This window comes from Phocoena sinus, chromosome 5 (assembly GCF_008692025.1).
Source record: "Phocoena sinus isolate mPhoSin1 chromosome 5, mPhoSin1.pri, whole genome shotgun sequence".
Taxonomy (NCBI): Eukaryota; Metazoa; Chordata; class Mammalia; order Artiodactyla; family Phocoenidae; genus Phocoena; species Phocoena sinus.
This window is the reverse complement of record NC_045767.1, coordinates 115,986,442-116,002,152: the sequence shown is the minus strand read 5'-3', so window position 1 is coordinate 116,002,152 and position 15,711 is coordinate 115,986,442. Positions and strand designations below refer to the sequence as shown.

Below are 15,711 nucleotides of genomic sequence, written 5' to 3'. Positions count from 1 at the left end.
TACCTGTTAAAGGAAATAAAGAACTTTGATGCAGTGTACTACCTTCTCTCTATATATACTATTGCAAATATTTCCAAACCTTATATGGTTTTGTCCTATACAATAATATTTTTAAATGATTTTATCGTGACCATTTGTGTAGAATGTCACGACAAGGAGAGAAAAAAAACAATTTTACTCCGTAGGTAGCCAGCAATGATACAAATGGACTCCTGTTTTCTTAAGGGGTATTTACTATTTCTACACTATAATTTAAAATCCTTTCTGGAGCCTGTGTAGATTGCTAAGGAGAGATGAGGTAAAACTCATCATAGATTTCTATGACTATTTTTCCCGAACTGGGAAAGACGGCAGGTGATACACCGTCTACCACAATTCTAGTGGTAATGCGTTTAAGGGAAAGATTATATATACCTCTTATTAAGTTTTAGTGATTTTGACCTCAAATATGTGCTGTTAATTTTAAGTTTTGGAGGTAGACGAGTTTTCAGGCATAGACACTATGTAGCAGAATTGCATATATTAAGAGATGTTCATTTTCACTGCTTCAGTTCCTAAGTGAAGGAAGGATTTATGAAAAATACACAACAGTATGGCCTTAAATAATGAAGTGAAAAGTTTACAGATACCTTTTTTTATCCTCCTAGCATGGATTGTGTATGAAAATTACCAGTTCCTTTTGCTTTTTAAAATTTTGTCTATTGGGGGTATATAAGTGATATTACACTGTTAAAACATACCTTTGGTTTTGAAATTGTAATCATGAAAACTTATGGATGGAGACTACAAGTTTACCATGTAAATTTATGTTTGTAACTCAGGAGCTCCAGAGGAGGTGTAACACTTTAATTACCTTGATTGAAAGAGAAAACATGGAACTAGAAGAAAAGGAGAAGGCAGAGAAAAAGAAAAGAGGACCAAAACCTTCAGTAAGTACTCATGAAAATGTAAATATTTTCTTGGGGAACTTAACTTTTTTCAAGAATTTGAACATTACTTGGCTATCACTGATGTGTTAGTTTTGTTTTTGGTAAGTAGTATGGCCTTGGATTGCTTTAAAAGTATAAATTAAACTTGATTGCATTGTGTGGGGAAAATCATGTTATGGTAGTTCACAGTATGGGGATTTGTGAGAATATGGGAAGGTCTGTCTTGTGAATGGCAAGAGCCTACACTTGATGTTGAGAGTACACATTATAATTTTAGAATATGTAAAGAAATATTAGGAAGGCAGTGGCCTTTACAACCTTTACTGTTCACTTCTAAACTTTGATTTATTGTACCAATGATATCTTAGCAATGTGAAGGCAAGAATTATAAGAAAAAAGTCATCTAATAATGTTATCTACTTCTGTTATCTAATAATTTATATAGTCATGCGTAAGTGAACGTATCAGGAAAGTCTAGTATACTCACAAAGTATTTCTCATTACTGCTTTCTTTTGATGAGAGGGCATGTTATACATTTGTTTGGTGTATTGATTTACTATTGCTAATTGTGAATTACTCATTTACTTCATTATTAGCATTAAGGTATTTATGTTAGTAAAATATGTAGATAAGATTATTTGGAGAATTAAGGTTATTCTGGTTAAGAAAAGTAATACCTGTTACTAAGTGGCAGTTATTAATAAATTGCTGTCATGAGTCTTCCAATGTATTTCATGTTAATATTACTCTTGTGATGAAGATAATCCTTCTGTTTGTTTGTAGACCCAGAAACGTAAAATGGATGGAGCACCTGATGGCCGAGGAAGAAAAAAGAAGCTGAAACTATGAATACATATTGTTTCATAATCACTAACTTTAAACCAGTAGTTCTTTAATTTACGGGTCTTCATAAGATGTACTGTACAATGCTCAATTGTTATGTCATTCAAAGACATCAGGTTCATCTGTTTACCAAGCTAGAAACATAGTATGTAGTTTCACTTTTTTAAATGCAACAGCTGTGCTGAAAATTTTTTATCATTAACACTTGAAATAATAAAATAGGCTTCATTTATTAATAAATGTTTCATTTGATTTATTTTTATATTATAGTTCCATTTGTGAGGCTTGTGACTTTTGTTTATCAGCTATAATTTCTACACTTGTAAGGCTTAAAAAGAAGCAAACAAGTTAAAAAACAGAAAATTGCAAATAACATTTGTCCCTTCAGTCTTCACTTAGTTGTGTAATTGTTTTAATTCACTTTGCCTTTGCAGAAGTTTGGGTATCTTTGTAGTGCTATTGAGTCTCATCTGGGAAGATTATGTATTGCATTCTCCTTGCTTATTATATGGGTAGAATGAGAAAAAAAGGCAAGACAAATTCTCATTAAATTCTATGCATATTTCTGTTATGCTTTCTGTTTCTGTAGTTGGTTCTGAGGTGAATATGCCCTATTCTGTTTGGAAGAATGGCCTTTTAGTTATATAGCCAAAGACATTTAGTATTTTCTGGTTCCTTAAGGTGTTGTTGTACCATTTTGTAAAAGGAATATTATTATTACTTTTTTTAATTGTTCGGTAAATATTTTTGACAAATTACCTTCTGAAGCAGCCACAGCTTAGAAATAATGTCAAAACTAAGGTGATTTTTTTTTTTTAAAAAGACCCAGCCAAAATAAGGTGTGAATTTGTCATACTGTTAAAATGAAACTGGTAAAATATATCCCCTTCCAGTTTACTTTTTTGGGTTTTAGAGTAATTGAATGTTTTATTTTATTATATTTAAAATAATTTCTAAGTGTGAGCAGCAAGACTGACTGTAGTTTCAGTTTTTATTTTCTGTGGACAGACTTGATAAACTGGAGACCCTGAAGCAGGATTACCCAAATTGTAGTGTCAGGATTTTAGCTGTACCAGAGGCCTTTATGTGCTACACATAACTTGTATAAAGTTTTATATGTGCAAATTGGGTACATAAATAGTCTCCATTTTTCTAAGGGAATGCAATAAATGTAGCATCGTGAATAAATATAACTTTTATAATCCTTAAGTGGTCTTTTCTTTCCATTGCTGTAATTTTCTTTTCTCGTTTAATTTTTATTTGCTTTTTTCCTTAGGACGTTATCTTTTTTCCTTAATTGGATTTTTTCGTCTCAGATTTCTATCAGTTGTTTTCATTTGCCCACACATAATTGGGATTTTTATTTATAAGGGTGATTTCTATAGTATTACTACTACTGCTTGCTTTTAAAAAGTGGGATTACCACCATCAGTGTCAAGCAAAATGCAGTGTTCATGGCAATTTGTGGAGTAATTTGTTTTGTTTTGTGTTCCCCCCAAATTGACTTCTTTATAGCCTTGGATTCTTAAAATAACAATTATGGATCTAATATATGCAAAACGTGAGGAATGGTTATTTCTTCCATGAAAAGAGCTATCATTCTTGAGTGGTGGCTTTATTTTGGAGGAAATAATTGGGAAAATACAAGCCAAAGGAAACTTTACAGAGCTCACAAAGGAAGTGATGATTTCAAGAGGAAGAAAACACAGCCTAATGTGTGTGTGTGTGTGTGTGTGTGGTGTTGGAGGAGGGAGTAGAGGAGGTGGGAGGAGGTTGAGAGTGGAAATACAAAAGGAACCTAGTGCCAGCCCTTCAGAGCTCAGGGACATGGGAACATGTGTACAGGGAAACACTTGAAAAAAGCATGAAAGAAAACATTAAATTTAGCATTGTGGTTTAGCCAATGTGTGAGGCATTTGTGTTTCCCAGGTCAATTAGGATATCACTCTTGTATGTCTATCCAGAATAAAGTAAAGCCAAGTTTTTATTTATACTGCTAGTTAAGGGAAGGAAAAATGGTAACTAAGCTCAACCCAACTGTTTAAAAGAGGAATTGGTGGTTGGAGTGGACTCAAAATTAGAACCCAATTTCCAGTTGATTTCCTCAATTTCCAGTTGAGGAATAGGAGGGCTTAAATAGGGGGAACGAATGGTCCCTAAAGCCAGCTTAGAAGAGGCTGGATGTTTACACAGGTGACCAGGGTCACTGTCGTTACCCAGAATATTTCATTTAATAGTTAATTGAGTAAGGCTTTCTATATTATTCTGTTGGGAAGATTATATTCTATTGGGAAAATATACAGGTAAAACTAGTAAAATGTAATTTTAACTTAAGTCTTTTAAATATTAATGTAACCTTGGAGAAAAAAGATAATGGAAAATTTTCAAATAGCAAACATTTTAAAAAAATTTAGGGTATTTCAAATTCATATAGTAGACTTAAGGTGTGTGCTTTAATTTTATAGCAGTGCTTACATATGCTCATTTTAATGTGTTAAAGTTTTATTCATTTCCTTAGGAAATCTGAACTGAATAGCCCTAATTGAGGGTAGTGGCATTTATGGATCTCTAAATGTTGGTCTTTAAAGGATACTGTCTACAATATTAAAAAAACAACCCAATCCAAAAATGGCAGAAGACCTAAATAGACATGTCTCCAAGGAAGACATACAGATGGCCAAGAGGCACATGAAAAGCTGCTCAACATCACTAATTATTAGAGAAATGCAAATCAAAACTACAATGAGGTATCACCTCACACCAGTTAGAATGGGCATCATCAGAAAATCTACAAACAACAAATGCTGGAGAGGGTGTGGAGAAAAGGGAACCCTCTTGCACTGTGGGTGGGAATGTAAATTGATACAGACACTATGGAGAACAGTATGGAGGTTCCTTAAAAAACTAAAAGTAGAATTACCATATGACCCAGCAATCCCAGTACTGGGCGTATACCCAGAGAAAACCGTAACTCAAACAGAGACACGCACCCCGATGCTCATTGCAGCACTATTTACAATAGCTAAGTTATGGAAGCAACCTAAATGCCCATCAGCATATGAATGGATAAAGAAGATGTGGTACATGTATACAATGTAATATTACTCAGCCATAAAAAGCAACGAAACTGGGTCATTTGTAGAGACGTGGATGTATCTAGAGACTGTCATACACAGTGAAGTAAGTCAGAAAGAAAAATATCGTATATTAACGCATATATGTGGAATCTGGAAAAATGATACAGATGAACTGGTTTGCAAGGCAGAAATAGAGACGTAGAGAACAAACGTATGGACGCCAAGTGGGGAAAGCAGGGTTGGGGGGTGGTGGTGGTATGAATTGGGAGATTGGGATTGACACATATACACTAATGTATAAAATAGATAATAAGAACCTGCTGTATAAAAAAATAAAATTCAAAATACTGTCAAGTGTAACAGGTACACGATAAGATACTAAAAAGGGTCAATATGTTAACATTTAACACTTTAACCAATTAACCTGCCTGTTGGTGGTTTCAAGTAACTGTTTTTCTCAAATAGAATTATGCTCTGTAATATTTTATTTCATATTTGTGTATTTTAAAAATATTGCTACTTTTTAAAGATCAGTATGTCAGTGTGGTAGGTAAGTTCAGGTATAGTAGCATTTTAAGGAACATTTATAAATCCCTTTTCTGAGAGGCCACCAGCCCTTAACACCAGACCCTTCCTGTCAGCGTGTCTCAGGGGGAATTAATTCAGTGGGCAGGCAGGCTCAAGTTGAAAAAGTATGAACAGGTTGAATCAAGTGCACAACAATGCACTTGTTTCAGGCATAGAACACAGTTGTCCTGACTCCTATGACCATTTTAAAGGCAGGGGCAGCTCTTTGTAAAAATAATAGTGTAACCTATCTCGTGTCTGGAGCCAGAATACTCCTGCACAGCCCTCACACTCGGATTTGTGCACCAAGTTTTAGAATTACTGCCTATGTTTAGGCAGTCGCTCACTGAACACTGGTGAACCTTGACAGCAGAAGCAGTCGCGGTAGTGTTCCAACATCCTCACCATGTACACCTTTCTCAAACCACTTTTCTTTTCTGCTTATATCTCAGGCATCACTCAGTACTGCAAATTGTGCTTGGAAAAAAGTATCACCCTGAATCTGATGTATTTTGAAAACGGAGATATCATAGTAATCTGTGGACTTACAGTGATAAACTAAAACCTTCACCTTGGGAGCTTGTAAGAAATGTAGAATCTAAGGCATCATGCCAGACCTGCTGAATTAAAATCTGCATTTTAATAAAACCCTCAAAGGTGATTCATATGCACGGGCAATTTTGAAAAGCACTGCTTTAAACTGCCAAAGTAAAATAAAATGAAACCTTAATAGTTGTTTAACAGATACATTGACATGATATCATCAGGGTAACAGATCTTTTAGTTTAGGTCAGGAAGATCATTCAATACTATTTCAGAGAAAATGCTTTTATGTTGAATTTTGGATCTGCAGATAGTTTTAGCAGGGGTTCCTCTGGTGAGCTGTAATATACTAGCATTTAAGTCACCACATCTCAATTACATTGGAGCAGCGTGTGGTCCGAGGACCAGCAGCAGTGGCGGCACCTGGGAGTTTGTTAAAATTACAATTGCCACAGCTTACCCTTCCCCCTCCCCATAAAGCGAGAGAGAGGCATGGACATATATACACTACCAAACGTAAAATAGATAGCTAGTGGGAAGCAGCCACATGGCACAGGGAGATCAGCTCGGTGCTTTGTGACCACCTAGAGGGGTGGGATAGGGAGGGTGGGAGGGAGGGAGATGCAAGAGAGAGGGGATATGGGAACATATGTATATGTATAACGGATTCATTTTGTTGTAAAGCAGAAACTAACACACCATTGTAAAGCAATTATACTCCAATAAAAATGTTAAAAAAATTACAATTGCTCAGATCAGATCACACCACACTCCGTTCTGCTGAATGAGAAGCGGGGTTGGGGGCGGGTGGCTTGCATTTATGTCCGAGGCTCTCCAGGTGATTCATACTGAAGTTTGAGATGCACTGGGTTAGTACCTCTCACTATCTATACCTGTTGGTTTCCCCTTCCTTTAAAGGGAACAAATGTTACATAACTTTGGATGGTGACTTGCTTTTTTCTACTCACCTTTTTATAAATCCAATTATGAGACTATAAAAGGAAGCAGGCTGAGTGCGTGGGTCATTAAACAAATCATGCCTGAGTCATCTCATTTTTATAACGAAGGTGAGGCGTTCATGGGTAGAGCTATAAGCCACCTCTCCTTATAGGGATGATGTACCAACAGTGGTTAAAGAACCAGACGTGGTGACAGAAGGGTTTTGGGTGTGTCATCTCTTTCACAGGAAGGACCATTTTTAACATCAAAAGTTATTCTCAGCACATTTGTCCTGCTGTATGTTGTCACTTTCGATACATGGTTGATCTGGTTTGAAGTCAGAAACTTTTGTCCCCCTGTTGACGCACAGACGACAATATCTGCTGCTAGGGATGGTCAAGGCCAGCTTGTAGCATGGTAGACTTCTGAGGAGTCACCATAACTGCTGAGTGGAGTTACTGTCTGGTTGCTGTTAAAGTAGCTTACAGATTGGTCATTTTTCTCATCTGCGACATCAACCTTATGTCTGAGTAGAAGGGAAGTCAGTAACATGAGGCAGCTCAGGAACAGGAGCTGCGTCCCCCAGATGGACATGGTGCTGCTTGGAGGATCCATACCTATAGTTTCTAGTCCCGTGAGCTGCGCCACCTGGGAGCAAGTCTGGAGGAAGCTGGCTTTTTTAAAGGTTCAGGGCGATATGCTGAGTATGGGTGCCCTTGTTTTTATCAGCAGGTGTATCTGGAGATAGAGTCGGGAACTCAGGATTGGCTCTTCTGCATTTGAAGGCTTTGCCCCCAGCAAAGGAGAGTGCGGACTGATAATATTCCGGACTCCTCTTTCCAAACGCTCGGTTTGCGCTCTTCTTTCTCTTTTTTTTTTTTTTTGGCTGCAAGCTTGCAGGATCTTAGTCCCCTGACCAGGGATTGAACCCAGGCCACAGCAGTGAGAGTGCCAAGTCCTAAGCACTGGACCGCCAGGGAATTCCCTCTGTTGGCACTCTTTCTTGATTCGACAGTATAAATTGTATGTATGTACCACTCTCTTCCAGTTGCCACCTTTGAAAAAAGAAATCTGCTTTGAGGAAGTTTACACAGTAAGAGAAATTATAAGGGAGTGGGAGTTTGGAAGCTATCGTTAAAGGCACTGGTGGGGCTGCACTTCTTCCAGGGGCTCTAGAGGAGGATCCAGTTCTTGCCTCTGCCAACCGTCCGTGGCTTGTCACTTCGATCTCTGCTTTTATGGTCACATTGCCTTCTTTTCTGTGTCATCTCCACCGATTCCTTCCTATAAGGACCCTTGTCAGTACAGTTAGGGTGCCCCAGGATGATCTTCCCACCTCAGAATCCGTAACTTAATCCTATCGGCAAAGATGCTTTTCCCATATGAGCTAGGGCTCACGGGTTCCATGGATTAGGACCTGAATTCTTTGGGGGCCGTTACTCAGCCTGCTACACCTGTCAAATTCAGTTTGTTTCGTTTCCTTTGTCTTACCTCCCAATGTTTAGAGACACATTCAGTGAAGCCCAGTTACTGAACTCCACTTTTCTTTTTCTTTTCACTTCTATTGTACTTAGTTTTGATGGCTTGCATATACCTCTTGGTGTCTGGCTCATTTTTCCAAAGTCAGAGTTAATGTTCCCAAAGGGACCCCATACGACTCTGTCCCAAGTTGTGATAATACAGTAGAGAGAAGTCATTACAACCTGTTTAATTTCCTTAATTTCATAAATAGCAACAACTTGCCATTGAAGAGATTTACCAATAGAACTATACAGTAAGTTTGGAAAAAATTAGTGATAATCTCATTACCCTAACACAAAGTTCTTATCTTTTCGAGGCATGTCCTTTTAGTTTTTTTTTTAGCACACGGGCCTCTCACTGTTGTGGCCTCCCCCGTTGCGGAGCACAGGCTCCGGACGCGCAGGCTCAGCGACCATGGCTCACGGGCCCAGCCGCTCCGCGGCACGTGGGATCTTCCCGGACCGGGGCACGAACCCACGTCCCCTGCATCGGCAGGTGGACTCTCAACCGCTGCGCCACCAGGGAAGCCCAGTTTTTTCCATATTTTTTAAGGCTTGCAGTAGCAACATGATCACTGATAATCTAGAATTCATTATGCCATCAAGTGGCTATCTGATGATTCAATGAACTATTTCCTGAGTACTGGACATTTAGGCTGCTTATTATTCATTATTATAAAAAAGGTTAGTAGGAGCAATATTGGGGTGACTAGTGTCAAATAAATTTTAGAATGCTTACCAGGCAGAAAACTAATTGTGGAGTCATCCTCTGTCATCACCTGAGCCCTGGTGGGTGTAGCAGCACAGCAAGGACCTGTGCCTGGTGTCTCCACCATGGGAAGTGAATGCCCTTAGCTGCCTGTCTTTTTCATTCACCCGGTATGTGGGCTCCTTAAATTTGGCACTGGGTACTGGAATGAAATGTACAACATCTTTCCATTCATAGTTTACACAGTAACAGTGACGTCATGGGCATCTGGTATATCTCCATTATGCCTTCCAAATCCCTAAGAAAACTAGAATATTAAATGAGGAAAAATGTATATGCTTTTTCTCCATAAAAATGTTATCCCTGGGGAAGAATATGTGAAGAGTGAACATGAGCCCAATTTTCCATAGTGTGTAGCTCCATTCTTAGTAGGAAATGAGGCATTTTTCACTCTTTTAAGCCGTTAGATCACTTTCATTACCCAGCTACCGAATACACCGTAGGTTGTATCTAGAATACACTAGGTTTTATCCTAGAAGCCTAAAAAACTTAGTTTTGCTTCCCTGGCATGTCTTACTGGGAGGAAACCGGGAACGTAACAGATCAACTTCATAGAAATCGCCGTGGGTAACGTCACCCAGAAAAAAAGATGTATGCGTAAGCACTGCATTCATATGAATGTAATTCCTTAACAAAAGACAGAATAAGAGAGAGAAAGAGAGTGATTTTCTGCAAAACACTGAAAGGCTAGGATTAATTTCAGGTGCAAAATAGAATCCTCCTTGGCTTTTTTTTTTTTAACAAGGCTGATAATGTGAATTTCTCCTGGGCACAGAAGTACTCAGTGGGAAGGTCAAATTGGTTGCTTCATTTGGAGACTAAGTCAGGGCATCAGTAGGACCTGTTGGGTATATCTGAGAGTTATCCTGGCCAAGATGCAGTTTTCTCATTATTATTATTTTTTTAAACATTTATGAAAGATCCATATCTCTCTGACATGCTGGAGAAGGCCAGTAAGTGTTTGTTGAATTTAATTGAGTTTAAAAGATTTTTGATTGTGGTGGTTGGGAAAATTGGAAGGTGAGGGAGGGTGACTTTCTGTTGGTAGCTATTAGACAGGAATTAGAACTGAAAGGGATCTTAACAGAAATGGAGTGCAAACTTCTCATTTTACAGAGGGAGAAGTGAGGTGAAGAGTTGTGAAGTAGTTTGGAGAAATCACCTCTCTGGTTGGGGAAGCTGATGTTGTCTAGCAATGAAGCACAACCTGGGCTGATGGGAGAGAGAAGGACTTCTCTACCTATATATGCAGACCCCATGGTAGTCAAGAGCCTTCTCATCCCTGCCCAATATTTTGGGAGATGGCTTCTTTTTTTTTTTTTTGCATTTGTAGTTTTTAAAATTTATTTTTTATCAAATAATACAATGTTGTGTTACTTTCTGGTGTACAGCAAAGCGATTCATTTATACATATATATATACACACATATATACTTTTTCAAATTCTTTTCCATTATGGTTTATTATAGCGTATTGAATATAGTTCCCTGTGTTATACAGTAAGATCTTGTTTATCCACCCTATATATAATAGTTTACATCTGCTAACCCCAAACTCCCAGTCCATCCCTCCCCCACTCACCCTCCCCCTTGGTAGCCACAGGTCCGTTCTCTATGTCTGTGAGTCTGTTTCTGTTTTGTAAATAAGTTCATTTGTGTCATATTTTAGATTCCACATATAAATGATATCACACGGTATTTGTTTTTCTCTTTCTGACTTAACTTCACTTAGTATGATAATCTTTAGGTCCATTCATGTTGCTGCAAATGGCATTATTTCATTCTTTTGTATGGCTGAGTAGTATTCCATTGTGTCTATGTACCACATCTTCTTTATCCATTCATTTGTTGATGGACATTTACATTGTTTCCATGTCTTGGCTATTGTGAATAGTGCTGGTATGAACATAGGGGTGCATGTATCTTTTAGAATTACAGTTTTGTCTGGATATATGCCCAGGAGTGGGATTGCTGGATCATATGGCAACTCTATTTTTAGTTTTCTGAGGAACCTCCATACTGTTCTCCACAGTGGCTGCACCCATTTACATTCCCACCAACAGTGTAGGAGAGTTCCCTCTTCTCCACACCTCTCCAGCATTTGTTATTTGTAGACTTTTTGATGATGGCCATTCTGACCAGTGTGAGCCGGTACCAGGAGATGACTTCTTGAAATGGCTTCTGTCATGTGCCATGTTGGCTTGAGAATACGTTAAGTCATGTCTGTAATACAAATTTTAAAAATGTTTTTACAAGAAATACCTAAAAGATAATGATGGGGCACAAAGATGTGGTTTTCAAAATAGTTTGGAAACTCTAATTTATGTAATATTAGCTGAGGCACAATAATGGTGATTTATATTGTCAGCTTAAAATGAGTAAAGAATTGGCAGTTTGAAGATTTTACAATTCTTTAAATTTTCTTTGTTCTCTCTTGTGATACTTGCATTTTTACACTTTATTATTATCTTCTTTTATAAAGGAGTTTGCAAAAGAAGGGAGAGTTGATGAAAGGATTTCCCTTCTAAGTAGCCCTGATAAAGACTTGTGGAGGAAAACTGAGCAACTGGCAAAAAGGAGGTTTAGGCTTATCTGCAAATCTCAGTAAGGGCACTCAGCACTATAACCAGAAAAACTGACAGAGGATGAGGGTCTCTCTACAGTTGAAAAGTGCTTCCTGTCCAGCATGAATCAGCAAAGAAAGGTCGACCCTTTTGTTCTTAACTGTTGATTTAATTGAGGACAGTGGGTTTCACTGGCCTTGGTAACAAAGTAAAAGAAAATAGAAAATAAACAAAGAGCATGGTCTAACAATCCTTTGTCGGCTGGATCCTTTCTCTGTTGTACATATTCATACAGTTACATAAACTAGATTTGCACATATCGCCAGAATATATGTAACACCAATGTCAGTTCAATACCATTGATATCCTGGAGTTGCTAAGATCTGGAAACTGTGGTTAGGAGATGTGTTTTGGCTGTTTCCCCTCCCTTGAAGTCTTTCAATCAAAAGAACGACAAGCACTCTGTTTAGAGTCAGTGACGGTGTCATTGATGAAAATGGTGGTTTTACTGGGTTCTCCAATTGCTGTGTCCAGAGGCATCTGGAGAAGCAATTCAAACCTCTCTGGACCCTCTGAGATGGGCTGTCCCAGGTCATCAAGGATTGTCAATTGGAACATCTCAACACACACTCCTGGAGCGAAGACCAGTTTTGGGCTGATGCCAACATAGTCTAGCCCAGCTGGTGGGAAAGGAAAGCCAAGAGTGAGACTGCAGAATTCACTGCCAGAAGTTTTCCTTCGGAGAAAAAAAAAACATTCAGAGACTGTCTGTAGCATTCTTCTACGTACACAGCACCTTCAGATGTATATTTTTTTTGGCTTGATCCTCAGAAAGGGGAAATTTCCATGTTCTACCAAATGCTGCAATAGCCAGTGATCTGCCACCACACGCTCTCCAGCACCTTCCAAGCACTTCCACAAAAATCCCACCTATAGACTGACGGCTCTCTGAAGGCAAATTCAATTTGTAATGAAAGCGTTTCCCTTTTCCGTTTGGAACTGTTAAGATGACGATCATGACTTTTATTTTGACTAGGTTTCACTCATTCACCTTTGCCAGAACTCTGGTTTAACCTTACAACATTCCGCTCAATTTACTCGGCCATGAAGGTTCTGCTATTTTCTGGGTTATTAATCATTTCGCAAGCTGGCCCACCTGATCGTATCGCTTCTTTGCTACTTATTTAAAAAATCATCCAGTGTCACGACAAATTATAATCAAGAGAATAAAATAGGAAACCCTGAGTGATACAGATAACTATATAAATAAATGGAGGAATAGAATATTTACGTTGTCTTAAAGTATCTCTCCGTAAAAGTCTTCTTAATTGCAAAGGAAGAAAAGTAACCTTATAGTAAAGAAACCTGGCAGGTACCACTTTAACCAAGTGGTCAAAGTTAATACCACCAACAGTGGGGTAAATTGAAATTGTGTGCCATTGGGTAGAAAGCAATGAGAATGCAGTACCATCTCTGTGATATTCCTGCTGGAGATGCATAGCCTGAATCTGATTATGAGGAAACATCAGACAAGCCCAAACTGGGGGATATTTTACAAAACTGGTTTGTAATCTTTTTTTGTTTTTAATTTATATTGGAGCATAGTTTATTTACAATGTTGTGTTAGTTTCAGGTGTACAGCAAAGTGATTCAGTTGTACATATACATATATCTATTTTTTTTCAGATTCTTTTCCCGTATCTGTTATTATAGAATACTGAGTTCCCTGTGCTATAGAGTAGGCCCTTGTTGGTTATCTATTTTATATAGAGTAGTGTGTCTACGTTAATCCCAAACTCCTAATTTATCCCTTCCCCCTGGTTTGTAATCTTGAAAAATATCAAAGTCATGAAAGTCAAGGAAAGACAAGGAACTGTCCAGATGGAAGAAAACTGAACGACATGATGACTAAATACAATATGAGACTCTGAACTGGATTGTTTTGCTATGATTTGGGGGACAACGGGTGGAACTTGAATGAGGTCTGAAGATGAGATTGTAGTAATGTATCAGTTAATTTCCTGATTTTATGCTTGTACTGTGAGTATAGAGGAGAATGTGTCTGTAGGAGTTGCATTCTAAGTTTTTGAAGAGATGGGTCCAGATTTACTGGCAACCTATGGGTTCAGGAAAAAAAGTGTTTTTACTGGACTTGTCACTTTTCTGTAAGTTTGAGATTGTATAAAAAATTTTAAAGCCATTAAATAATTACATTAAGAAAAAACCAAAATGAGATTACGGTGAAAAGTACCAAGTCAGGAAAGTAAGGGAAAGGGGATTTGGGATCTTATGCACTTTGGTTCAGATCTTAATTCCACTGCTTACTTGTACAAACTATTTCATCTGTTTGAGTCTCAATTTCTTTAACTGCAAAATGGGGATAATTATTGCTACTTTACAAAGGTAGTTGTGAAGATTAGAGATAATACAGCAAAGATGCTAGCACAGAGTCTGGCATATAATAATGATAATATAAATACATATGCATAATTATTATTGTTAATTAACCAACCTGAGCTGATGTCAGGTATTTACTAGATTCTGGAGATTATCAAGTCTAAACTGCTATCTCTGCATATCTCCCATGAATCACCACCTCAAGCATGGATTAGTCCGTCCCTACCTGAGAGCTAGCAGACGGGTCATTCATTATTTGTATGCAAGGAGATTTATCTAAATGAATTTTAATTTGTTTTCCCAACCATAAACAAAAAAGCCCAAGGAGCCAATTGGTCTATTCACTTTTGGTTTCACAAATACATATAGAGTGAGAAATAGCTCTGTCTGAAAATTACAAGAAAGAAAGGAAAGCAGAAAAATAGAAAAAGAGCAAAACAACAACAAAAGAACTTCAAGGATCATCACTGGTGTCCTGTACAGTATGATGTGATATATTCCCTGAAGTGTCATAACACGTTAATTCTCCCAAGAGCAAGCTCTGGGCTGTAAAGCTGTCTTTAGTTTCCTTAACTGTTTCTGGGGTACATGCTGAAACTGGGTTCACATTTTCATAGATACATTTTCTCTTTTTGTCTTGTCCGTTCATGTAGGTTTTAGACTGCTGAGTTTTATTTGCAGGATTTGTGCTTTTACTTAGTTTTTATCTTTACATATTCTCATGCGTCTTGGCTGTATATGATGCTAATCCTTAACTCTGCTGCCTGTCCACATCCCAGGAGACTAAAAGGTCCCTGTTAGCAAATGAAAAAATGTGGGTATCAACGTAGATGGAAATTTCCCTTTCTTTTCCTGAATCCTACTGTGCTTTTATTTTTTTTTTTTTTTTTTTTTTTTTTTTTTCTGGTAAAGCAGCTGACAGGCTCACCAGAGGAAGTGGTGTTCAGAAACATTTAGCTCCACTGCCAACGTCAAGAAAGGCAAAAGGGAGTGGGACATGAGGACATGCTGCTTGAAGCCAAGGAAAATGTCCAAGAATCAGAAGTGAGACCCTCCTACCCTCCTAGGAGCTAACAGGTGCCTGGATTCTCCCAGGAGTTGGGACCTGCTCAGCCATCACAGGTATGCCTTGATCTGAAATAGTGTTTATGAGCAGCTTATGGTATCTACAAATGTTCTCAACTTTGGAAAATTAATTTGGTCCCAGGCAAGTGGTTAATGAACAAATCATAAAGGTCACTGAATGAATATTCTATTTATTTTATAAACAGCAGAAGTCATTCTATGTGCCCAGGTAGGAGAAACTTTAAATCAGAGCCCATCCACAAAGACCAGGCGTGCTACGCTGACAGACTAGACCTTGCCCTATACGCATGTCATGATAATGATACATTTTAAAATGGCCCGCTCACCTTCTGCTGGTGCCGGCCCTGTCTTCCTGGAGCGCACGGTGACAGAGGACGCTCGGGAAAGGTCAGTGCCTGTTCTCCAGACACAAACCTCCATGGAGCCAGCACTTTCATGAACACCAAAGTGCAGGGCAGGCTCTAGGGAGACATAAAA

General features: G+C 38.2%; 1 protein-coding gene across 1 annotated transcript in view; it reads left to right on the top strand.

Moving 5' to 3' along the window:
• Positions 1-2,977, top strand: part of SMARCA5 (SWI/SNF related, matrix associated, actin dependent regulator of chromatin, subfamily a, member 5) — a 47,042-nt gene extending 44,065 nt beyond the window's left edge. The window contains exons 23-24 of the mRNA XM_032632655.1: positions 822-929; positions 1,714-2,977. Coding sequence (XP_032488546.1) covers positions 822-929; positions 1,714-1,779 — 174 coding nt within the window. The 3' untranslated portion in view covers positions 1,780-2,977. The remainder of the gene's footprint in view (positions 1-821; positions 930-1,713) is intronic.
• Positions 2,978-15,711: the final 12,734 nt, after the last annotated feature.